General features: G+C 36.3%; 1 protein-coding gene across 3 annotated transcripts in view; it reads right to left on the bottom strand.

Moving 5' to 3' along the window:
* PLD5 (phospholipase D family member 5) overlaps nucleotides 1-26,816 on the bottom strand; it is a 397,224-nt gene that overhangs the window by 189,369 nt on the left and 181,039 nt on the right. For all 3 annotated transcript variants that reach the window (XM_074222900.1, XM_074222901.1, XM_074222902.1), the window contains one exon: nucleotides 11,039-11,207. In XM_074222900.1, coding sequence (XP_074079001.1) covers nucleotides 11,039-11,207 — 169 coding nt within the window. The remainder of the gene's footprint in view (nucleotides 1-11,038; nucleotides 11,208-26,816) is intronic.

The raw sequence follows: 26,816 nt of genomic DNA, 5'->3' as shown, positions 1-26,816 counted from the left end.
ACAGTCTGACTGAATAAGATGAGCATTTAATACTCTGAGTTGAGGTGCCAACTGACTATAATGTCTTTATTTTTTTTTTCATTTAAGATTCACAGAGATTATTACTATCCTTCCAGTTTTAGGTTGATTCAATAATTCCTGGTCAGTTGAATATTCCATTTAATTTTATCAATTAGCATACGATTTAAATGTTTCCTAAGAAACCATCCATATTGACTTTAAAGCATTCTTATATTCCCTTTCCTCCAAGAGAATGTACCTTGCCATATAACCATGCTATTACCATGCTACTCCCTGAAAACTTGTATTTGAGCATGAAAAATGACAAAACAACCAATTCCTGGATGAAATTAGATAAATTGCACAATATGAGTTTGATTTTGCTCCCATTTTTAATTTATTTTTTATTCTCATTTTGTACAATTTTTTTACATTAATAAAATATACTTGTTTACAAGTAAACAAAATATCCCTCCCACCATGAATATAGATAGACTTGCTTGTTTGAAAAAGGGGAGAGAAAAAAAATTAAAATAAAAAAAATAATAGTAATAATTGTAGGTATGGCCAGGTGGCACAATGGACGAAGCACCAGCCCTGGAGCCACGAGCACCCGAGTCCATATCCAGCCTCATAAACCTAATAGTCACCCAGCCATGTGACATGCAAGCTACCCCATCCCCACTGTACTGCAAAAACCAAAAAGAAGAAAAAAAAGACCCAAAATAAAATAAAATAGTAATAATAGTAGGGGTGGCTGGGTGGCAGACAGAGCATTGGCCCTTGAGCCAGGAGCACCTGGGTCCGAATCCGGCCCCAGACACCCAAAGATCACCCTGCTATGTGGCCCCAGGCAGGCCACCCAGCCCCACTTGCCCTGCACCCTCCCCCAAATAATAATAACAAAAAAACGTGCTTCAGTCTTTGTTCCAACACCATCAACTCTGTCGTGGGTGGATCACATTCTTTATGATAAGTCCATCACAAAAGTTGCTTCCATATTTCTCCAATGTTGCCATTGCTGATCGCAACTCCCTCCTTTCTTATTTCTCCACTACCATGTACTATATTTTCTCTCTCCTTTCACTCTGACTCTGCTGTAGGGTCACTGAGTGGCGCAGCAGACAGATCCCTGGTCCTGGGGCCAAGAGGTCCTGAGGCCCCATACCACCCCTTAGGCCCAGAATCCACCAGGCCCTATGGTCCCAGGCAAGTCCTCCAATCCCAGCCCCTTGCAAGAAGTAAAAAAGAGAATGTGTTATATCTGACCACTCTCCTCCCATGTCTCGTCCTCTCCTCCTTTATTCACTTCCCCACCCCTTCCCCCTGCTCCCCCCTCCTTCTCACTCTAGTTGTCTATACCCCATTGAGTATATTTGCTGTTTCCTCTCCTAGCCATCTCTGATGAGAGCAAAGGTTCCCTCATTCCCCCTTGCCTCCCCCCTTCCATATCATTGCAATAGCTCATTGTAATAAAAAAAATCTTATTATGTGAAATATCTTGGACTATTCCCCCTCTCCCATTCCACTTCCCTTTTTTTCCTATTGACTCCATTTTACACCATATTTTATCTTCAAATTCAGCTTTCTCCTGTGCTTCAAATATAAAAGCTCCCTCTACCTGCTCTATTAACTGAGATGGTTCATATGAATATTATCAGTATCATTTGTCTATACATGCAGTTCATCCTCATTAAGTCCCTCATATTTCCTTCCTTTCTTCCAATCTCTATGCTTCACCTGAGTCCTGTATCTGAAGATCAAACCTTCTGTTCAGCTCTGGCCGTTCCAAAAGGAACCTTTGAAATTCCCCTGGTTCATTGAAAGTCCATCTTTTTCCCTGGAAGAGGACATTCAGCCTTGCTGGGTAGTTCATTCTTGGCTGCATTCTAAGCTCTTTTGCCTTCTGGTATATTGTATTCCAAGCCCTATGAGCTTCCACTGTAGTTGCTGCTAAGTCCTGTGTGATCCTGACTGCAGCTCAACGATATTTGAACTGTGTCCTTCTGGCTGCTTGTAATATTTTCTCTTTGACTTGGGAGTTCTGGAACTTGGCTATAATATTCCTGGGGGTTGGTTTTTTGGGATCTCTTTCTCGGGGGGATAAGTAGATTCTCTTCATTTCTATTTTGCCCTCTGCTTCTAGAATATCAGGGCAATTTTCCTGTAGTAATTCTTTGAAAATGATGTCAAGGCTCTTTTCCTGATCATGACTTTCAGGTATTCCAATAATTTTCAAATTATCTTTCCTAAGTCTGTTTTCCATATCAGTTGTTTTTCAATAAGATATTTCACATTTTCTTCTAATTTTTCATTTTTTTTGGTTTTGTAGTATTGATTCCTGATTTCTGGTAAATTCATCAATCTCCCTGAATTCTATTCTTTGTCTGAAGGATTTGTTCTCCTCAGAGAGTTTTCTTATCTCTTTTTCCATCTGGCCAATTTTGCTTTTTAAAGCATTCTTCTCCTCAATAACTTTTTTGAACTGTTTTGTCCATTTGACCTAAGCTGTTTTTTAGCATGCTATTTTCTTCAGCATTTTTTTGATTTCCTTGACTAAGCTGCTGACTTCATTTTCATGTTTTTCCTGCATCTCTCTCCTTTCTTTTCCCAGTTTTTCTTCCAACTCCCTCATTTGATTTTCAAAGTCTTTTTTGAGCTCTGTCATAGCCTGAGCCCAATTTCTGTTTTTCTTGGAGTCTTTAGATGCAGGAGCTTGTGCTTCCTCATCTTCAGACTGAGTATTTTGATCCTTCTTGGGCTCATTTGCAAAATATTTCTCAATGGTCTTCCTCTTATTTCTTTGCTTGTTCATTTTCCCAGCCTAAGCCTGAGCTTTTGGGACACTCCCACAAGGGTCTCAGTGTGTGAGGTTCTGTCCTCCCTCCTGGTCTGTGAATGACCATAAGCGCCCCCCCTCTGCCACGGCCGAGGTGGGGGGGGCTCTGCTGTTGTATGGGGGGGCCTAGACTGCTATCAGGATCTGAATGTGGTCAGAACCCCAGAGACCTGTTCCACAGGCAGAGGACAGAGCTGGGCAGCCTCTCTCTCTCTTCACTCCCCTCCCTCAGCTCAATGGGCTCATGCCCTGGGGGCTCCTGCTTACCCTCCTGCTCCACCTGCTTCTGTTTCTGGGTCTAGGCTGCCAAAAGACCAAGCTGCTTGCTGTGTGCCCGGAGGGCTGGGCTCCACATGCTTGCTCTGGCAGAGGTCCCCCGCTGTTCACCCCACTTTGTGCCCGGTGCTCCCCAGGGTGCAGCTCAGGAGAATCCCCCGCTGCTGTGAGCTGTGGCTCCCAGCACCCTGGGGCTGCCTCCCGGAGGCTGAAGTTCTTTCGCTCTGGTGGGCCACCCCTCTGGTGGGCCGCCCCTCTGACCCCGGGAAGCAGAGCCTTTCTGACCTTTTCCAGGTTACCTTGAGTAGAACTGCCTCACTGGGTCCCTTTGTGGGTTCTGTCTCTCGAAAGTTTAATTGGAGTCCTTAGTTTATGGGTTTTATCAGAGAGCTCCTAAAACTCAATCCCTTCATGTCGCCATCTTGGCTCTGCCCTCTACATTCCCATTTTTATTAATTTACATAGAGGTTTAAGACTCTTAAGTGCACTCTACTGTCTCTATCCATTTAGAAAAGGCTAAACAGAATGTGAACAATTATCAATAATATACTGCAGATGTAGTCACCCAAGTTTCCAAATTAAGAACAAACAGTGAAATGCATACTTTCCTATCCTTATCAGAACTCTTTCTCCTGTTCTGCCTATTTGCTTGACTTCATTCAAAATATCTGCTCATTAAGAATAATAATGATTATAGAAGAACCAAAACATTTAAGATATCTAAAGAAATCTATCTCAATTATGCTTATCTCCTATCAAAAAGGATGAAAGAGATTTAATTTCTGTGAGCATTTCTCTTTAAATAAGTCTAATTCCTCAGTAAAATTGGTCCCTGGTATAAATCAAAGAGATTTAATGTAATATGTATATACCACATGAATAAGTTGTCAAATATTTAGCACCAAAAATTGTTAGGGTAAGGATTCTTAAACTGTTTTTTTATAATGGACCACTGGCAGTTTGAAGTCTATGGACTCATCAGAATAATGACTTTAAATGCATAAAATAAAATACAGAAAACCAAGTATATTGAAATACAATTTTCAAACCTAAGGAGAAAACCCCCTGTGTTAGATTAGAGATTCCCTGTAGCATGCATTAGAGTACCAGATCACACATCATCTCCCATTGTTTTTCTCAATTGTTCTTTCAAGGGTCACCAATAATCTCCTTATTGGTGATGGCAATCTTAATTCTTTTCCTTTTTGAGCACTTTGTAATGTTTGGCATTATTGAGTAACTCTTCCTCATTTATCTGTCTCCTATCTTCCTTTTAATTCTCTGTCTCAGTTACCAGTTCTTCTCTTTTTTATTTTTTCCCATTGGGTATCCTTCACCAGAACATTTCTCAGAGCATGAAAAATGGAAGGTATTATATAAATGCTTTCTATCTCTTCCTATTTCTCCAATCTACCCCCAAAGGTCTATCTCCAGCTCATTTCTCTCTTCACTCTCCCTTTTAGTGTTCTCAATTAGACTCATAGCTTTAATAGTCTCCAAACTCTGTAAAATGATTAGAGGGCCTCTGTGGCTCCTTCCAGCCGAAGATCCATGAATCTCATGCTATGATCCCAAACTCTTTCCCTTGAGCTCCTTGATTTTTGGATTGCCTACCACAATTAAAATTACTGAAGTCAATTCAATTCAACAAATATTTGTTAAGTACCTACTATACACCAAGACATCACCAGCTGGATATTCTCAGATATTTCAAGTTCAACATGCTCAAAAATGAACTCATGATCTTGGCTAAAAAACACTCATCTCCTCTATTTTCCCTCTCTCTGTATATATAAAACCATTCTCCCAGTTGCTTAGGCTATTAATTTTTTTCAGAATCATCTGGTAATCTCCCTTTCCTTCTTTCCCTTTTACAATGTATATTGTGATTTTTGAGTCTTTGCCCATGCTATTAAGTGTGCCATGTGAGATCCTACTCAGCAGTAATGATATATTGGATAAAGAGCTAGCATCAGAGTCAGAAACACCTGGACACTGAAAACAATTGGCTTTGTGATGATGGGCAATTCACTTAATCTCTTACTGTCCCCTAGGAAACTAAGGCAACCATTCTGAATGAATTGAAGGCGGTTTTCACACTTAGGGTTCCCAACATCAATAAAATAATAAATTCAAACCTTTCCTTCAATACTGAGGTCAAAATCTACCTCCTACATTAAGTCTTTCCAGATTCGTCTGGCTGGAAATTAACTTTTTTCTAATTTTGTTCTAATGTTATTATTGTGTTTTCTTTTAAAATTTAGTTATTAAATAACCATCCTATAATATTTTAGGATCCAGCATGTTTACATATATGCTGTGTCCTCCTGTTATGCTCTACTGAGGGCAAGGAACATATCTTAAGTCTCTTTCTTTTCTTCTGAGTGTTTGTATATGTTTTGAGTTTTTTTGTAGTTGTTGTTTTCCAGTCATTTTCAACTCTTTGTGACTCCATTTGAGCTTCTGAGGTTCACTGGATTAAATGGTAAGAGACCAGAATAACACGGCTAGTATCTGAGGCCAAATTTGAATTCAGATCCTCCTGACTCCAAACCTGGTTCTCTATCCAATGCACCATCTATCTGCCCAATTGTATATAAGTAATTAATAAATTGTATATAGGTAATGGATAAATAAAGGAACCTCTCATAAAAGTTATGAAGAGGATTGGTTTTAACTGAGCTGGGAAGATAACTTCTTTAGATGACTAACCCTAAACATGAATCTGGGTCTTCTTTAAGTTTTTAAGTTTTCCTTAGCCTATCCTGGCATATAAATTAAAAATAAAAGAGGAATAAGTCCATTATTTTTCCCTATAAATAAATAATTCATGTACACACATAGCTCTTATCCTTTATCTGGTGAAAAAACAAACAAAAGTTTAAGTCAATGGAATATAGAAGAGAGAAGCATGCAATATATGTTATTCCAGTTTCATTTATGATCTAAAGAGGAGTAAGCATCTTTAAAAAAAAAGAGACAGTGCTAAGGACATATTTTTACCTGAAAAAATTCAAAGGAGACACTGATAGATTTGAATATGGTCTGTAGAGGGTGAGCAGAATAATAGTCTGGAAACCAGGGCAAAGTATAAGTGGCTGAAAGAAAGAGTGATATTTCACTTAAAAGAAAAAGAGAAAACTAGGAGACCATGATGATTATCTTTAAATATTTGAAAAGTCATCATTTTAAAGGGATATGAACTTATTCTATATTCTTCTAGAGCTAGAACTGGGATCAATATGCAAAAAGTTGCATGGAGGCATTTTTAGAGTCAACCTGGGAAAGAATTTCCAAAAACAATAAAGCAGAGCTGTTCAAAAATAGGTGGCATAAAAATAAATGTTTCCTCAGTTTCTTGAGGCATTTAAAACAATCTTGATCATGTTTCACAAATATAAAAGGAATTCCTGATTTAAGTGGAAGAAGATTCTATCTCTCTCATTTTCCACAGAATCTAAGGTAAAGAAAACTTTTACAATACCCATAACAAAGATTAAGAAAACCAAGCACAGATGTGTGTGAGGACCAGTCAACAGGTATCCAGACCTCAGAATTAGTACAAAGGACTCTGCTTCCACTTCCAATAGGGGATGGATGAACTGGCATCTATAGACAGTGGAAGCATGTGATGAAGTGTAATGGAGGGGTTTTGCTCCTGATTCAGAATATATGTAGTGTATTCTGTGCATGTTTTTCCTGTTGGCTAGCTGCATTTAAAAAAAAGTCTTTTTTTTTATTGACTACTGAAAAAGAATTGAGAGTGCTTACAAAAGACTCCAATGGAGGAATTCAATCTTTCTCATTGCTAGTGATAATTGATATAAGAACTGCTGCATCTCTCAACTGAATCAATGAACTGATTGATTTAAACTTTAGACTGAAAAAGTCCTTGATTAATTTTGAAGACTTTGAAAATGACTGGATGACCTAACAAGTGTGCATGGGTTGGTTGAAGAAATTTGGAATGTTTTATTTAAAACAAGAGACCCATTCAGAACTCAGATATTTGAATGTCTAGAAGCTAGTGGTGAAAGTCTCCAATCAAATCTTTGAGACAAAATTGTACTGGAGAGAGAACCCTGGTCTGAATGTGTGTTTCTACTCCTCTGTCTCTTTGCCCAGAAGAGTGCCCTGCAAGCTTTGGAAGGTCCTAGGATTGGCACTTTTCATCAGTGTCCTATCAGCACCTCAAGGCTAGATGAAAGTAGTATCTAAATCAGTTAGATTTGTATACAAAGATTCAAGGATCTATAAGGAGTCCAACAGGGAAGTTAAACTATATTTAAGAGAAACACTCTAAGGATTACAAGAAAGAGTAGAAAAGGGTTTTCAACGATCAAGTGAAGAGAACACTTTATTTTGAATTCTGTTTGTACTTGGTAAGAGAATGTATCACAGAGGTTTTGGAAGAATGTTTTGTATCAGCTTCTTATTGTAGCACCTAAATAAAGATCCCTTTCTAATACCTCAATTTGGTTGGCAAATTTATATCTATTAATAACCAAAGAGGGGTCATTCCAATAGGAGATTGTGAGATATACAAAAATTACTTTCAACCACTCAAGGCTACCCCTAAAACCCCAAGCAATAGCCTCTGGAGATGTAAGCTGCCTCATAGTACGGGGGGTTTGAAGAACATATCCTGAGCATATAATTTAATATCCTGAGAGCTTGTCAGATTGCTTTGGCACTTATGGAGTATATTTAGAGTGAACTCATATATGGATTGGAATGATGGGCCCCTGAGTTTGCTTTCAATTCATAAAAAAATCTGTGATATCCCTTTACCTCCTACCAGGATATTCCCAATAAGGAAGGTGATAGGATAGTAGCATGAATACAAACAAAAGTGAATGGTGTAGCTGGAGTACATCATTTCTTACTTTCCTATAAAGCCTGCTCAGGAAATTAACCTTTCCCCACCTCCTTTCTACAAGGTCTACCAAATAAGTTAGCCCTTTGCCTGTGAGACCTGCTAAGGACATTAACCCAGCATTAGCTCTTTGTCTACAAGATCAATGCTTTTCCTTTATCCTTGAGATCACATGATCTCCCTGTTAAAGCAGCTTCATTTATAGATACCAACAAATGTTGATTGATCATAGAAACAAAAATCGTTTTAATTAGATATGATTTGCAATCAAGCATATCATATTTCACTGCTTTTTAATTACTGATTCACTTCACACAAATGCATCTATTTGGTATAGAAGGGATGTAGCATTTTCTCAGTTAGATCTCAATTCTGGTGGGAACGTTGGGTAGAAATAAGTGTTTTACTCAAAGAATTTCTTTCCTAACAATTGAGAGTCTTCCAAAAAGAAACAAAAAGTATTAACAAGAAGTATTAAGGATTTATGGGTTTCCTCTCCCTGGTGATGTTTATGAAAAGGCTAAGTACCACTTCTTGGGTATGCATGAAGGAAATTCTTGTCCAGGTATGGGGTAAATAAGATAACCTCTATTTTCAAATCTGAATTCCTGGATATTCTACTTATTGTTGAGGGATCATAATCAAATCTCTCTTGGATGCATTTTCCTATCCTATAAATTAAAGGATAATATCTAAGGTCTTTTCAATCTCTAACAGTCATGATTCTGTAATAAATGGTGAAATATGATCTGATTTAAACAGATATGCAGAGAAAAAAGAAAATGTTGATGCCTGATGATTAAACTAATGTATAGAACTGTCTCCTCCAACTGTGAATGAAATCTTTAGCCCTCTGGGGTATGGATAGGAAGATTTTTTTTTCTTGCTTTGTTCATTGCCTTGCAAATAAAATAAGTATAGGGACTATTTGTCCCTATGGAAGTGGAAAAATTACTTAATCTTAAAAAGGAGCCACCAGGTGGCGCAAATGATGTAAAAGATAGTGATACTTCCCAGGTAGATAAGTTTCCTGCCAGGATGAGGTATGGATTGCCCATTCTGCCTTTAGCAGCCTGCGTCTTACCCTGTGGGTATTTTATTTGCAGTTGCATTATAATAAATAGATTGTGCTACATTCCTGCTGTAGTGTGCTATTTCTATTTTCCATTTAGGATTTTTCAGGCTCTGCTGGTTCAGAAGCAAATAACATATCTTATTTTTTCCTCTAAAGTAAAAATGTTATTTCTTAAAAAAAAGATAATATATTCATGCTATGGCTGTATACTCCAGTCATTTTTTTATCACACATATTTGTGAATGACCATGGTTGCTACAGAAATATCGTGAAGATATTTAAATTAGGCTTGCCTTAATATTTAGGGGTGTGAAACTTTTCTTTCAGTTTTTATAAATGCAATGGAGTCATTCAATGATCAAATCCAATTTTTATATGGATACAGAAGACAAAGTTAAAGATAAAATGTTCTAGATTGTAGTGTATTCCTCCCCAAATAAACTTATATTCAATTTGCATTTATTTTGAATAGATAAACAGATAGATGGATAGATTTATTGTTTATCTATATATTGTTTCACCCATTAGATCTATATATTGTTTCACCCATTAGAATGAAAGCTCCTTGCTTGAGTGTAGGACTTTATTTCTTTCCTTTTTCTTTCAATTTCCTTCTTTCCTTCCCTCTCTTTTCTTTCTTTTTTTCTCTTTCTTTCTTTCTCTTTCTTTCTTTCTTTCTTTCTTTCTTTCTTTCTTTCTTTCTTTCTTTCTTTCTTTCTTTCTTTCTTTCTTTCTTTCCTTCCTTCCTTCCTTCCTTCCTTCTTTCCTTCCTTCCTTCCTTCTCTCTTTACTTCTCTCTTTACTTCTTTCTTTCTTCCTTTCCTGTCCCCTAGCGTTTACCACAGTACCTGTCACTTTGAGAACTTTTGATATAGGTGTTGACAGACAGGCATGTTGCCTAAGTTATCACAAAGTTACTGAATCTAAGTGAAACTTTAAGTTTCAGTTTAAGTGGAACAATAGTGTTAGCTTGTCCAGTTTGGGGCTAGCATGACCCGGACCACTGTGTTATATGACTGGCAAATTATTATAATGTTCATGTTCATCATAGACTGGGAAAATTTGCAGTGATCTTGGCCAGGAGGGCTCACCAATCCCATATGAAACTTGTGACCTTGACTAACTTTCAGGACTATATAAAGGATAATTTGCTTAAGTTCAGGGTAGTATCATGCCTCAAATCTGGGATGTCTTTTGCTCAGTTAGATTAAATCATGTCAGTTTGAAGAGAAGTGATAAAATTTTTAATACAGTTTTTATCTTGATTTTTTAATCTGTTGTCTAATACTTCTTTGAACTTCAAATACAACCAAAAAGACTAAGGTCATTTTTTTCAGTCTTCACATAGAATAATTAACTTGGAATCTAGATATCTCATAGATGAATATACCACTGACTCCAAGAAGGGTGAAAGGATGTGCTCATGTGCCTCAGCATAAATTTTCATCATTATTGGAAAAACATCATGTTCTATTATCCTTGATGTTTTAGTAACATTTCCATATGCTTATTTAGGAAGTAAAGTTAGAGATCTGTCAGGTCATACAGTCCATCTTCTATCCCATAATCAATGCCATTCTTTTTTCATTCTGCCTTTTAATAAAAGTATTACTGTATCATTACCAATTTGTGATGTGAAACAGATGCCACCATTTTGAAATTTTGACTTTTGATCCAAACTTAAACTCTACCTCTCCTTGATGAGATGGAATAAATGCATTATCAGGTATTTATGGAGTTCTTGTTGAACTAAGTGCTAGGAGGTAACAGAATAAAAATTAAAATAATCTTTGCCTTTGAGGTGTTTTCATTCCAATTGAAGAAAAGAGAATATAATATATGACATATGTAAACACAAAAATATATCTACCATGAGAGAAGGTCAAATTGGATCTCTAGGACTTATTAGAAAAGACAGTGTAAAGTATAACCATCACAGGTTAAACAGTTGTACAAGTGTAAATCAGCTTACCTGGCATGCTGATGGATGACTGTGGTTGAGGTCCCAATGAGAAGACACTATGTCAACAGACTTTTTGGCCATGTTGAGCAAATTCATCCAACCTTGGAAAAGTGACAAATGGAATGGTGCTGTTTCTGAATAATTAAGGCCTTCAGGAATGTTCTCCACCAGAGCAATTCTTAGAAAAGATTTTAAAGATAAAATATTTTTAAAATTTAATTAAATATGAAGTAATAGATCTTTATATGTACATGCAGATATAAACATATATAGATATGCAGATGGATGTTAGATCTTGAGTTTCTTGAGAGCAGGGACTGTTCTGAGCTTTTGTATCTCGAGTGCTTAGCATAGTGCCAGGTATTATAAAATGTGCTTAATAAATGCTTATTGGCTGACATAATGAAAAGCCTAACTTATATAGTTTTTCAATTTTATTAACCTTTAAAATTTACATTACCTTCCTCCAGACACTTATTTCCCATGTTCCCAATACAGAGTTCCAGCAGTTCCCAATGTTTTCCACAATTTATAGTTTTATTTTAAAGAATCATAAGGTAAAATCTTTTATTGTTTTGCTTTTTCTTTCTTCTATCTTTGTATTAATTTAGAAATTTGTTCTAGAAAAATGGTTGTCTTACTGATAGACAGGCAATTAATTCAGGAATGACTCCATTATAAGCAATAGGAAATTTCTCCAGTTTGTCACCCTCTATAATCAATGTAGGCACTTTCCAGGTGTTATTTTTATAATGGTATTTTAAAAATATTTATCATGACTATCATAATATGAAATGACTAAATGACATATATAATGACATTTCTTGTTGCTTTTTTGATGTAGGCCTAATAATGTGAACCAACTTTATTTGTCCCTCAAAGGAGAACTTATAAATCATTCTTCTATTTAGTAGCAATTTTTTTCTGATTTCATATCTATCCAGAATGAAAGCATAGTATGACTCAGTTCCTGGACAAAAGCACATATTTTGTTTTAGTGTCAAATGATAAACTCCAAGTGCTCTTACTTATACAATAAATAACACCAATTATTCCCATTCATTTATACATTAGAATTTACAAAATTATTTTTTACCATATCCTTGTGAGGCAGAGAGTACAAGTATTTCTATATCCAACTTAAAGAGGAATCCAAGACTTATCAAGGTTAAATAGTACGCTCTCGGTTACAAAGCTAAACAGGGTCATCTTCTGATTATAATTCCAATGCTCTTTCCACATGATTCTAAATGGACAACTAGGTAACCCAGTAGAGAGCCAGACCTAGAATCAGTAAGACTCATCTTCCTGAGTTAAAAATCTATCTGTCCTTAAACACTTGCTAGCTGTGTGATCATAGGCAAGTCATTTAACCCTGTTTACTTCAGTTTTCTTTTCTGTAAAAATGAGTAGAAGAAGGAAATGGCAAACTAATATCTTTGCCAAGAAAACCCCAAATGGATTCAGCAAGAGTCATACATGACTGAAAAATGAGAACAAAAATAATTCTGAATTGTTCCTTTAGGTATGTGCTATTCTCCTATATCAATTTTGTGATTAGGAGAGAAAGTTTCTATAAGTTATCCTTAACTCTTCAAGAAATGCATGCCTCAAAAGTTGATGCCTAAAATTAATAGAAAGAAGAGAGTTAACTTATTGTGCCACTTGAGATGATCCAGACCCTGAATGTCTGAGATGAGACAAGTATATAATGAGTTCTTTAATGTCAATGATAATGAAAACATTGAATAAGTATGACAAGTAGTATTCTAATTATTTTAATAGTTACATTTTAAACTTATCTGAAGACAATTGTCAGTTTCCTATGTTTGTGGGGGGATAAGCCAGGTAAAAAATACACAGATAATCTAATATCTATTTTTACCCTTAAATTTCAATCTCCTTTATTTTATAAAGAATCATTGGTTCGATATAAGACACTATGCTAGGCAATGCAAACACAAAGGCAATAACAAAATGGTCTCTGTCCTTGAGGCACTTATATTTTATTATTTAATTCATAATGATAAACCTTTTTAAAGATTTTCAACAACTGACAAACTGCTTTTTACAATAGATATACAGCTATACTGAGGTAGATATCTACAACATTATTAACCCTCCATTATACCACTGAAGAACTAGAGATTAGAGAGGTGAAGTTATTTGTCCAAGTTTTACACAATCAGTAGGCATCAAAGTAGGGATTTGAAACCTTGTTTTTTTTTTTCCTGACTACAACTCAAGCTCTCTTTAATAAAGTGCAGTGTTTCTTTTTTTTTTTAAGTTTTTACAAGGCAGTGGGGTTAAGTGTCTTGCCCAAGGCCACACAGCTAGGTAATTATTAAATGTCTGAGGCCGGATTTGATCTCAGGTACTCCAGATTCCAGGGCTGGTGCTCTGTCCACTGTGCCACCTAGCTGCCCCTGCAGTGTTTCTTAAATGACATTTAATTTATTTATTTAATATGAGAGACAGAGAAGGAGGAAGGGAGGGAGGGACTAGGAGAGGAAGGGAGAAGAAAAGGGAAGGAAAAGGGAAAAATAGAGAGTCTAACAAGTAGAATAAATAGATTACTATGATGTTACTTCTTTTCTTAATAAGGTGCTGAAATGATCAAGAAGCATGCTAAAAGAAGTAAGGAGCTGAGATAATTTATTGGATCTGTGATCATCAGTGTATATTCCCTCCTATGATGTGGATCCCAGTCTATCCATCCATCCTATGTGGCTCTTGTTCAGTGTCCTTATTAATATAGCACAGAGGGTCACTTGATGTCCTGTGGGTCTTCCTATATATCTCTCTAGACACTAGAATGCTTTCTTTAAAGCAAGAATTCTTTTTTTTTAGGTTTTTGCAAGGCAAATGGGGTTAAGTGGCTTGCCCAAGGCCACACAGCTAGGTAATTATTAAGTGACTGAGGCCAGATTTGAACTTGGGGTCTCCTGGCTCCAGGGTCAATGCTCTACTCTAGCTGCCCCCAGATCAAGAATTCTTAGTATTTTTTGTGTCATGGGTTTTTTTAGCTTTCTGGTAAAACCTATGACCCTTTCTTTTTACACACACACACACACACACACACACACACACACACACACACACAGAGGAAATGTTAAATTTCAGTTGTGGTTAATGAAATTAAAGATGTAATTTTTTTGCCCATCCAAGTTAATAGATCTCCCCAAAATAGAACCACAGCCTTTTTTTTTTTGTGAATCCAAGATTAGGAATCTCTACTTTAGATCATTTGGATTTTAATTTTATTGCATGGCAAAACATGAAATGAAAAGGATTATATAAGTCAAAAGCTAAATAATACCTTTCCTGGGAAATTAGAGTTGTTAATAGCCATAATAATGTAATGTTCATACCTTAGAATAATGTATGAAAATTCTAAGTGGAATGTTCAGAAATACTTTTTGTTATTGTTGATAGGAGTATAAATTTCTCCAGGGATGCAATTTTCCTGTCTTTTATCCAACTTTTATTGAATTGCTTTTTCTACAGAGTACCAGTTATGAGGACCTCTTAACCAGTAAAGTCAGTAAGACCTCTAAAGTAACTTGTTCTCATATAGACACATTCCTTTACTTAGCTTAGAAACTGTATAAAGGACAATAAATGGAAGATGCCATATGGAAATGAAACTTCAAGTGATTTTCACAGGAGGGCATTAATGGGTCCCTGTGTCCCCACAGTCATAGCCATAATGGAAAACTACTGCTAGATAATAGAGTGATAAGCTTCCAAGTAACAAGAGTCATTTTTATTCTTACTAACACAACTGAAAAGCAATAAGAAATCAGAGGAATTCATTTCTATTTCTTGCCTTCAGACAGACTATTTGGCCTCTGGGTTTCTTTATTTCCTCACCTGTAAAATGGAATTGTTATTCACTTGGGGGGGGGGGGCAGAATTAATGTACCAAAGATACTGAGAACTTTAGATGAGAGATGAAGGGTTATTATGATTTTTTACATGGAGAGATCTTCCTTATATTAGACATAGTAACAGTCAATGATTCTTAATTATTTTGGATTATTTCAGTAGGAAAAAATGCCACCAAGTACATTCTTTCCTGTTTAACCTTCCCTCAAAATAAAACCTCAACTGGAATTGATGTGAAAAACCAAAGAAATTATATGTTTTTCCACACTCTTGGATAAAATATTTATTCATATTCAAAATAAAAATTGATTATAATTCAATATTACAAGGCATCAAGGTTATGAAGAGCCTAATTTACAGATCACCTTTTCAGCCAACTGGCATAAAGAAACCCAGAGACTATATTGGTAGCTTTATTGACATTGCAGACTGATAAGCAAAGACCAACTTCTATCTTATTGCTTTAGATGAAGTCAGGGACATTGAACCCGAAGATGATAAAAAACAATTAAAACATTCTTGAATTTTAAAGTTTACAGAATATTTTTTCAGGACAACTGTGAGGTAGATTCTGCCAATTTTGTAAATCAAAGAATCTCAGATTAGTCATGGTCCTGAGACATCCAATCTTTATAAAGAAGAATCTCCTTAACAATATCCTCAACAAGTAATTATAAATCTCCTCCTTAAATACCTGACAGGATCACAGAATTCAAGTTGGAAGAGAATTTAGAAGTCATCTAAAAAAAATCATCGCATTTTATCAGTAAAAAACCAAAATCAGAACTAAGGTCCTCTGGATCCAAATCTTTGCAACAATTCCATGATTCCTACAGAGATGGGAAATTGTTTTCTTTAAACCTCTGGTGCTTCATCAGCAAATATGAGATGATAGTAAATATTCCATCACCTCAGAGCAAAGAGATAATGTATGTTAAGTGTATTGTAAATTCTAATACACCACATAAATGTCAGGAGTTACTATGAACCTTATCAAAACTAATTATCCTTGGAGTCAGAACGAACTGGGTTCAGAACACACCTCTGACACACACTAAGTGTGTGATCCTATGAAAGTAATTTAAGTTCCCAAAGCTCAAGGCAACTTTTTACAACTATAAATTGTAGAGAAGGAACCAACCTACACTGATAGAGTAAGTTTCATCATGGATAATTCCCTATAAAAGTGGAACCATCAGTCTAGCCCCTCACCTTTATCCTAATTCTTATTACTCTTTTCCTGGAAGGATGAAAAGAAAGCTAGTTTGACTAGATTTCAGTATGCAGGAATATAGTGAGGTTAGATAATTTGGGGCCAGGTGATAAAGGGATTTAAATGCTAAACAAGGGAGTTTATATTTTAACATACACATATATATGAATGTATATCTATCTATCTATATATGTATATATATGGAAGAGAGTTGATTCGAGCTACAGGACAGACACAGGAAAATCATTCTGGTATCTATGTGGGTGATATACTGGAGTGGTGAGACACTTGAAGCTAAGAGATCAATTAGACCATTGCAATAATCTTGGCAAGAGATGATGAGGGTGTGAATTGAAATTAAACTATATGAGTGTAGCTGGAAGAGATACTAGGGAAGAAGAAATAGCATGAATTGACAACAAATTGGATTTTGTGAGGAGAGGGAATGTGAGGAGTACAAGTTAGGATCAAGGCTGTATATGTTGAAGACTAGAACAATGGTGATACCTTTGACAAAAATAAGAAAATTTGGAAAACAAGTAAGCTTTGGGGAAAGAATAATGCATTCTGGCTTTGTATAAAGAAAACTCATTTGCAGTCATATCTGATAGCTCCTGTGACATATGACTGATATTGGCCTTTACTACTATTTTATGAAGTCTGTATCCCCCCCCCCCAGTATGATTTATATAAATTCTTATTCTGTTTATCAACAGATCTCTGAGAATATCTTTTAGTCCTTTTATTTGGGAAGGAAGTGTTAATTTTTCTATAGCAACTTTATACATCATTTAAAAGAAATAGCAAGCTGTGCATATTATATTTACAGTCTCTTTGCAATCATCTTTATTATTGTGTTATGTTATGGAAATTCTTGTTTTCTTCCATAAATTAAATATAAAATTATTGGGGCAGCTAGATGGCACAGTGGATAGAGCACCAGCCCCTGGAGTCAGGAGTATCTGAGTTCAAATCTGGCCTCAGACACTTAATAATTACCTAGCTGTGGGGTCACAACCCTATTTGCCTTGCAAATAAATAAATAAATAAAATTATTAGGATGTAAAATCATCTTATATAGGCTTGCTAAAATCATTTTCCATATAATTCTAGCAGGACAAAATAGATATTTAATTCATCTTGCTCTTCTATGATTCTGATTTGCTTAAAAAGGACCCTATATTTTGAAATCTTTTCATTCCTTGTAGCTTAGAATGTATGGGTGATTAGTATGATGACACTTACCAAACACATTGTGGGTAAAAATGGTACAATTCCTGAACAGTTTATTGGTTGGGTTCTTCAGGATACTTTCAATATTAAATTTGTAGGCTGGAGATTAATTATCTGGAATCCATGAAAGATAGCTAATTTTTGATTAATAGATCTAGTATAGACAGGTCAAGTTTTGCAAAGTTGCCAAATGCTTGCAGTGACTTCTTGCATAATTTCTACCATTTTTTTTTAGATTTTTGCAAGGCAAATGGGGTTAAGTGGCCTGCCCAAGGCCACACAGCTAGGCAATCACTAAGTGTCTGAGACCGGATTTGAACCCAGGCACTCCTGACTCCAGGGCCGGTGCTTTATCCACTGCACCACCTAGCCTCCCCTACCATTTCTTTAAATAATCTATATTAAGTATAGGCTGTTTCTATACTTTTCAGGGGTTGTGACCCTATCTTGAAATGTGACCATAAATCATCATTTCTATAAATGAAATTCACATGGCATAGCTATTTGTTTAATATGACTATTTTAGCTACTGCCCATGAAAGGCTTTTTGATACCATTCTTATATTTCAGCTTTTTTCATAGTCTTCATTTGAAAAGAAAAAAAAAATTAGGTTACATTTCCTAATGTCATGTACAGGTTATCAGCTTTACTCTTTTTTTTTTTTTTTTAGGTTTTTGGCAAGGCAAATGGGGTTAAGTGGCTTGCCCAAGGCCACACAGCTGGGTAATTATTAAGTGTCTGAGACCAGATTTGAACCCAGGTACTCCTGACTCCAAGGCCTGTGCTTTATCCACTACGCCACCTAGCCACCCCCATATCAGCTTTACTCTTGCTTGATGGAGTAATATCTACTTGTTCCAAAGGTACTTCTGTAGGGAATATGGGTAAGAAGATCAGATTAGAGGCATTTGGCATTTGACTTTGGTCAAGGCAGGATGGTGGCTACATTGGAATCTGTAGGGAGTCTGCAGAGCCATAGCCTGAGTAAAACTTTTTTGTTCAAGCCTGTTGGGATTCACTTTTCAAAATCTATTCAACAAAGGCAAGATGTACAATTTTCATCTGGCATTGAAAAGAACATTGAACCCTGTCCCTTCTCTTGTTCTCTCTCCTATAATTCAGATTTCTAGCTCCTCTCAACCTAATCTGAGAGATTAAGTTCATGATCCCTGGTGTCTTGACTTCTATTCTGTATAATACAATGCTTTAAAAAAAAAAATGTACCCACTAGAGAACAAGGGCCAAGAGAAAATGAATTAACTTATTTCTATAACCTAATATTTCTTTTAGCAGCCTACCTCAGTATATTCTCTGGGGGCTCAATCTAGTTAGCATACATGCAGAACTCATTTACAAGAGATAATAGTTCTTATTCTATTCTTATATTTCCAGAAAAGAATGGAAGTAGGACTCATTAATATTCACCTTTGGGCAAATAGTTGGAATGCCTGCTTATCATTTCTATGAGAACTGTGCCCCCGAGGCTGCAGCACTATTTCTGAAACAGTATGAAAAGAAGAAAGCTGAGTGGTACTCATACTATATCACCAAAAAAAAAATAAAATAAAATAAAAAACCTCTTTGTATGCCTTTTCCCACCACACTCAGGATTTGAGCTATAGGCAAACTGGCCAAGAAGACTGTATGTAATGAATATGAGAGAAACATGATCCATGTGTCTTTGTCTTTGAATGGGATTCTAATCATTTTATATATATATATATATATATGTATATATATACATACATATATATATATATATTCATTTTCCAGCCTCAATGTGGTCTTTAGCATGAATCTTTTTTTCATCATTAATCCATAATCTTTCTCTCTACTCAAAGTGATATTTATAATTCCTTTCTATATAACTGAAACATAGAATGCCACTATAAAAAGGATATCCATAAAGGTGCATATAACACATTTTATGGTATAAAATTTTTTATATACCACCAAACCTTCCTAATTTCTTTGTTTTATTAGAGGTTTCAATAAAATATCATACCAGTTTATACATTTGTCATTATTAAAAGTTATACATATACTAAAAAGAAAAGTGGGACATGAATAACAATATTAGAATGAGAACAGATTTGAGTGATTCCTATTTTAGCAGGCTCTCTTACTATCCAAACTGTGTATGTCAGTACAGTGTGCTTAGCCATTAGAGCTCTTAGGGGTTAATTCACTGGATTCCCCATTCCTCAGGCTGTGGTCTAAAAGGGAATAAATTAATGGCATAAGAGAATGTTTGAGTTAGTCAACTTAATTGGACTTGCACTTAATAGCTACTCTCCAGATTTTTTTCTGCTTTATATGAATTCTCTTACTGCAAATTTATTTCAGGGCAGCCATACAAAAGGTTCATCATTCTCTCATCCAGCTACTGGAGCCATTCAGATTGACAAATAGCTACATTTCTGTAAAGATTGCTGACTCTCTGATAAGTGATTCTCTGGAAATCATAAGTAGTGAAATCAGACGCGCTAGCTTGGTTTACTTTGGCAAGTGGTTTCCATCACCTTGTTTTTTTGTCTTTCAGCAAAAAAAAAAAAAAATAACAGGGTCAGAATGATTCTATATATGAAATGGAAGAGAAAGATGATTAGAAAATAAGCCTTCTGGGTGGTAAATTTTTTCCTGATCTTATAAAGAGTTGATAATAATCCTAATATAACTTAGAGTTTTCCATTTTCTCCTCAATGAATAGAAGAGGATACCACCAGTAGATGAAGTGGGAAGCAACAGCAAAAAAGGTGATGGCAGAGGCAAAAATTGACTCTAAATGCCCAAATTATGTGGTCAAAGATGGTAATGAATACTTAATCTTAAATTTTTATTTGAGATAACTTTATTACCGCCACCACTACTACTACTACTATTATTATTATTTAAAATGATTCTTAAGAAGGATTACGAGAAAATAGAAGAGAAAGGAATCTGAAATGGACATTCATTTTGTCACACATTTACCATGGGTCTCATACTTTTGTTGTTAAAATAAGTGGATTGAAATACAGGTGCCTCAGAAAATAAGACTAGGCTTAAAGAGTTTATTGCTAATTGGACAAGTCATTTCACCTCAATATTCCTCAGTTTCCCCAATTTTCAATGAAGTGAATGGATTAGGATCTCTCAGGTCCCTGGCTAACTCTCAAATTCTTTGATAGAAAGAATGCTAACTATTGAGACAGAATCTGCTTCAAATCCTACTTCTGACACTACCTCTGGGATCTTGGACAAATCACTTAACTGCTCTGGGATTCAATTTCCTTATCTGCCAAATTGAAGACATTGGACTAACTAGTTCCTGATAGCTTTCATCTCCATATCTGTGTTACTCTGCGTCAATTCAATAAGTATTTATTTAGAGTCTACTATATACATGTCTTTCCACCAAGTCCTTCTTTAATGCCTCATTATGGTACAGAGATTTGTGAAGTCTGTGCTGTCAGAGCACATGTTCTACCATGATTGTGAACATAGTCTTGACAACATAAGAATAAGACCAGACTAGGAGGAAAGAGACTTAAAATAAGGAGGCAAGCTACTTGATGATCAATTCATTGCCTATAGCAATCCATTCACCAAAGAAAAATAAGGGCCTATGAGGTCTCCTCCTATTTCTGTAGTAAGGGTGACAGTGGTGAAAAGGAGGCAGAGGGTACCAAGAATGACCATTTTGAGATAATTTATAAATATTAACTTAATTATTAACAATCTAAACATGAGTTCCTTATCGCATGACAAATAAATGCATTTAGTCCTGGAGGAACCAACATATGTCATGCATGCACTTTCATGTAATTATAATTTGTATATACATACAAATAAGTATTATCAATGTACAAATGTATAATAAACATGCATATGACACATGTCCCAAATAAATAATAAACTGGACTCAGAATAAAACAGGAATCATATCATTCATTTATTCTCCCTCTTTAAAATCAAATGAGAAAAGGAAGTTGAAGCTAAATAGAAGAGTGGGTCACAGGCTATCTGTAAGAGACAAATAAAATTGGTTCTCATGATTGATTAGGTCAAGCATCAAAGACAGCAACTAGAAAAATCATTGTGTAAGATATTTGGTCATCTTATATTAGATATTCAAGTTAAAAACTTCCAAAATACCATTATAAAAATAAGAGAAAAATATCTACATTCAATACAAAACAATGATAAGCAAGAAAAATGTCTTGATGGGAGGCATTTATGAATGAGCTTCCTATGTTTCAGGAAGACCACCAATTTTGTAGAATAAATTTCAAAATTAACATGAAACTAAAAATTAAAAATATGAAAAGATGTATTTTATATAATTAAAAAACTTCTTAATCTATTTAAAGGGAATGGGGGAAACAACATAAACAAAAATTATAGCAATTTAATGCTTGCTTAGCCAGCCTACCATACTCTCCTTGTTTAAATCTGAGCTTAATTCATTGTTCATTTACAGAATCTGTTATATCTTTCATTTATATATGTATATATATGGTGACTCAAAAGTCTTAATGAGGTTTTAAGCTTTAATATGGATTAAATTTTTAATAGGTATTAAAGTTTAATAACACATTAACACTAAAACCTATGAACATATATATGCATATACATACACGCACATATGTACATACATGCAAACCACACAACTATATACATGGACATGTGCATGTAGACATGTGACATGCACATCACATATATAACACACAAGCATATAGAAATGCACATAAATAAAATGTACACATGTCAAGTGCTACAAATAAACAAAGTATTGGACCCAGATCTAGACAGGAGAATGAACGCATTTTGAAAACTATAGTTTCTTTTAATAACTTCAAGCTTCTCATTGAAACAAAGGCTTATCTTTTTAATTTAAATATCATGTCAATCCTGTTGCATAGCTTTGAGTTAGGGGTTATTAGAGTTTCTAAGAATCAAAGTTGAAGATTATTCAAACAGAAATGGGAGTAGTGCATAGTGAATATGAACAAGTTATAACATTAAAAATGAGGAATTAAGCAAAAGTATAATAAAGAACATCATCAGAACTATGAAAAAAGACAACTGCTAGGTAGAGAAAATGAAAACTGATGACACTTGTGAAAGGTCTCCAGTGGCAAAGATATGGGGGTCATGGATGAAAATCATGTGAGATAGAAATGTATAATTGAGTTCTGATCTGCATTGTTAGCAGAAATACCCAAACAAGTGAGATTATAGATCCACTGGATTATCATTGAGAAAATACTTTATTGAGTGTTGATATCACAAAGACTAAAATGCCCACAAGGAACTTGCTTTCTATTTTTTTTAATTTTTTTTTAGGTTTTTTTTTTTTTTTTTTTTGCAAGGCAAATAGGGTTAAGTGGCTTGCCCAAGGCCACACAGCTAGGTAACTATTAAGTGTCTGAGACCGGATTTGAACCCAGGTACTCCTGATTCCAAGGCCAGTGCTTTATCCACTATACCACCTAGCCACCCCAGGAGCTTGCTTTCTAATAGGAACACAATACTAAAAAAAATTAAGAAAAGAAAGAGCAATAGAATAGGGGGCTGGTAATGCTGGGAATGGTTTCACTAAGGAGTTAGAATATGATGTGAGCCTTGAGAAAGAATAAGTAATTAGGGAGCAGAGATGAGGAGGGATCCTTTGTCAGTCTCATGATTGAGGAGAAACCTATAGGAATACAATGAAGTGGGAAATGGAATGCCAAAAATGGGGAACATGTAGTATTTCAGTTTGACTTGAATAAAGTATGTAAAAGAGCCATGTCGCAGAGGGTTCTTAAATGCCATACCAAGAAGTATTCTGAAGGAAGCCATGGAAGTTGTGCCTTAGAGAGATCATTTTCCCTACTGAATGGAAGTTCAATGAGGTCAAGTAACTTGTACCCAGATAACTAGTAAGTCCTAGAATTAGACTTTGAAAGTAGGTCCATCCAACCACCTTTCAACAAAGCTATGTTGCTACTCAATTGAGTTCATTACTTGACTGATGGAAAACTCATATGAAAGGCATGAAATATGTACTTCCTGCTTTGTACTTATTTGTAGTAGTATTGAAGTTCAGTAGATTGTAAATTCCATGAGGGCAGGCATTATACTGCATTTGAACTGTATTTTAGTCTACTACTCCTGCATGTAGAATACTGCTTTCTAAACAGGTGTTAACAAATATAATTGAAGCAATCAGCAAATTAAAGAATAAATTAATGCACACGTGTGTGCTCTTATTGATAACATTTGAGAACTGGGCAAAAATTGGAACATCTGTATTTTTGTCCCAGAGTCTTGACTAATGCTAAACTAAGCAATCCTATGAGCTTCACTGGCTGTTGTGTAGGCACACAAGATGATGAATTACTATCCAGGGTTATATCCTCTGCGGACATTTGGGGAAGAGGAGGCACTGCTCCATTTTGGGACAATCAGGCTAGAATTTGAATCCCACTAACAGATGTATGTACCCTCAAACCATACACACACACACACACACACACACACATGCGTATGAATGTACAACAGAAAGATTTTACTGAATGATATATAAACACATGTATTTCACATATATTTGCCTAGCTATAGAAGTCTTTAAAAAGTCTTTGGAAGAAGCACTGTAATTTATTGGATAATGCATTGAAATAGACTACTATGAGGAAAATGTTTTATAAACCTTAAAACAGGTTTAAAAAAATCTTTGTCATATCATTAATCCCTTACGGCCTTTGCATCATTTCTCAGAATTAAAAAAAAAAATAAACCACTGGATTATCAAGGAAATCAACCACAAAGGAGTTAACAAAATATTTTCAAAAACCCAATCAGGGGACTTCCAGGCAAGATGGCGGAGAGAAGACAGGCACAGTTCTAAAGTCTCCTGATCTCTTCCCCATCTATCACATGAAACAAACCTCTTAAAAGAAATCCAAACCAGGAAACCCAGAAAGAAAAGCCAGGAGAGGAAAATCTACCTCAGGATTTGTCTCCCGCAGCAGCCTTGGCTGAGTACCAGCAGGTGAGTCTGAGCCCAGGATCAGCCAGATCAACAGCTGAATTGGAACCAGGAGTCTGAGGGCCTGAGAGCCAGACCTGCTGGATCAGCGGTGGGGCTGGACGAAGGGGGCTTGGGTCCGCGGGGAAGCAGGGGCGCTGGTGTTGGTGCTGTACCCCTGGAGCTTGGGGAGGGGGCTGCGGGGAGAGGTCTGGTGCAGGAGAGCTATGGACACCATCCCTGGGCTCCTCGGGTCTGGGAAACTCTGAGCCCACACCTCCATTGCACTGAGGCCTCCTCCGAAACAAATGCAGATTACTTCTGCCTCAGGCCCAGGTGTGTGAGCAAAAGAACCAGCCCAGCTGAGGAATGACCTCAGGCCAGGGTAAAGCCCACCATTGATTGAAGGCAAAAGAATTCAATAGCTCCAATTCCCTCCCTCAAGCAAAGGGAGAAGGCCTTGCAACCAAGGTCACAGACACCCCAGAGAGGGCAACCAGCACCTCCTACTGGCCAGTCAGAGAAACTGCACTCAGTCCCAAGCCCAGGTAAACCAGCCCCTCCCCCCCCAACTCAAGGTCTTAGCATAATGAAGAAGGGTCAGCAGAAAGGTGGATCCATAGAAAAATTCCTGGAAGGGAAAGACCCCAACCCAGAGAGACCTGGAACATCTGAGGAGAATACAATCTGGTCTCTAGCACTTAAAGACTTCCTTGAAGAAATAAGGAAGGAGTTTTAAAAATCAACTGGAAAATTTGGGGGAGATAATTAATACCTTGCAACAAGAAAACAAAACCTTAGAAAGTAGAATTGGACAATTACAAAATGAGAACAATTCTCTCAGATCCTCAAATGAGCAAATGAAAAAAGAAATTAATTCTCTCAAAAACCTCAATTGTTCAAATGGAAAGCTCTTTCAAAAGCAGAATTGACCAACTGGAAAAGGTTAATGAAGAAAACTCCTCCCCCCCAAAAAATAATGGAGTCTACAGAAACTAATGACTCCACGAGACAGCAAGAGTCAGTTAAACAAAATCAAAAAATAGAAAAAATAGAAGCAAATGTGAAATACCTCATCAACAAAACCACTGACCTCGAGAATAGATCGAGGAGGGGCAACCTGAAAATTATAGGACTTCCTGAAAACATTGAAGAGAAAAAAAGCCTGGACTTAATATTACAGGATCTAGTGATGGAAAACTGCCCTGACATCATCAAATTGGAGAGCAAAGTAGTTATTGAAAGAGTACATCGATCCCCACCAGAAAAAGATCCTAAAATGAAAACACCAAGGAATGTTGTGGCCAAACACCAGAACTATCAGATAAAAGAGAAAATCCTGCAAGCAGCCAGAAAGAAACAATTTAAATATCAAGGAGCCACAGTAAGGATCACGCAGGACCTGGCTGCATCAACTTTAAGGGATCGAAGGTCCAGGAACGAGATATTTCGAAGAGCACGGGAGCTTGGAATGCAGCCAAGAATCTACTTTCCTGCAAAGATGAGCCTTCTCTTCCAGGGAAAAAGATGGACATTTAACGAAATGGAAGAATTCCAAAAATTTCTGATGAAAAGACCAGAGCTAAACAGAAAATTTGGATATCAAACAGGAGGTTCAAGAGACACATGAAAAGGTAAAAAAAAGGGGGGTGGTAAAAGGAAAAAAAATGCAATCCAGCAAGTTGAAACTGGCTATATCCCAGCCCATGCTGGGGGGGGGGGGGACTCTCATAAATCCTGAGAAATGTAACTCTAACAGAGAGAATATGCTGAGCCAGAAATGATGGACATCCATGACCTATCCATGAGACTGCTATCTAATGGGATGTAACTGGCTTTAACTCTCCTGGGGAGCAAGACTCTAATAACTCTCAGGAATTTTGACTCTATTCAACAGAATATACAGAACTAGAAGGGACAGACACTCAGAATTTTCTATGACTTAGAATGATCTAAAAAAAAATACACTACCTCCCTAAAAAGGGGGACAGGAAAGAGAAGGGAGGAGGGAGGGGATTGAATGGAACAAATCTCATTACGCTAAGAGGTACAAAAAACCTATGGTAATAGAGGGGAAGAAGGGAGTAGAGGAGAAACACCTGAATCTTCTTCTCATCCGACTTGGCTTAAAGTCAACCTACACATACTCAGTTAACTTATAAAACATCTAACCTTTCAAGAAGTAAAAGGGGAAAAGGGGAGGGGGGACAGAGAAAGGGAAGGGGAGTGGAGGAAATAAGGGGGAAATAACAAAAGGAAGGGAAGGGAACAGGGAAAGGGGAAAGAAAGGGGAGGGTGTGATATAGGAAGGCAAACATACTGAAGGGGGTGGTATTCAAAAACAAAATACTGGGGTATATGTATAAAAGGGGGGAAAAGGGGGAAAATACAAACAGAGGGAAGATAGCACAGAGGGCAATAAAGAATTAGTAATCATAACCTTGAATGTGAATGGGAT

Source organism: Macrotis lagotis, chromosome 2 (assembly GCF_037893015.1).
Source record: "Macrotis lagotis isolate mMagLag1 chromosome 2, bilby.v1.9.chrom.fasta, whole genome shotgun sequence".
In the NCBI taxonomy this organism is placed as follows: Eukaryota; Metazoa; Chordata; class Mammalia; order Peramelemorphia; family Peramelidae; genus Macrotis; species Macrotis lagotis.
The sequence above is the reverse complement of the archived record's forward strand: the minus strand, read 5'-3'. Positions and strand labels throughout refer to the sequence as shown.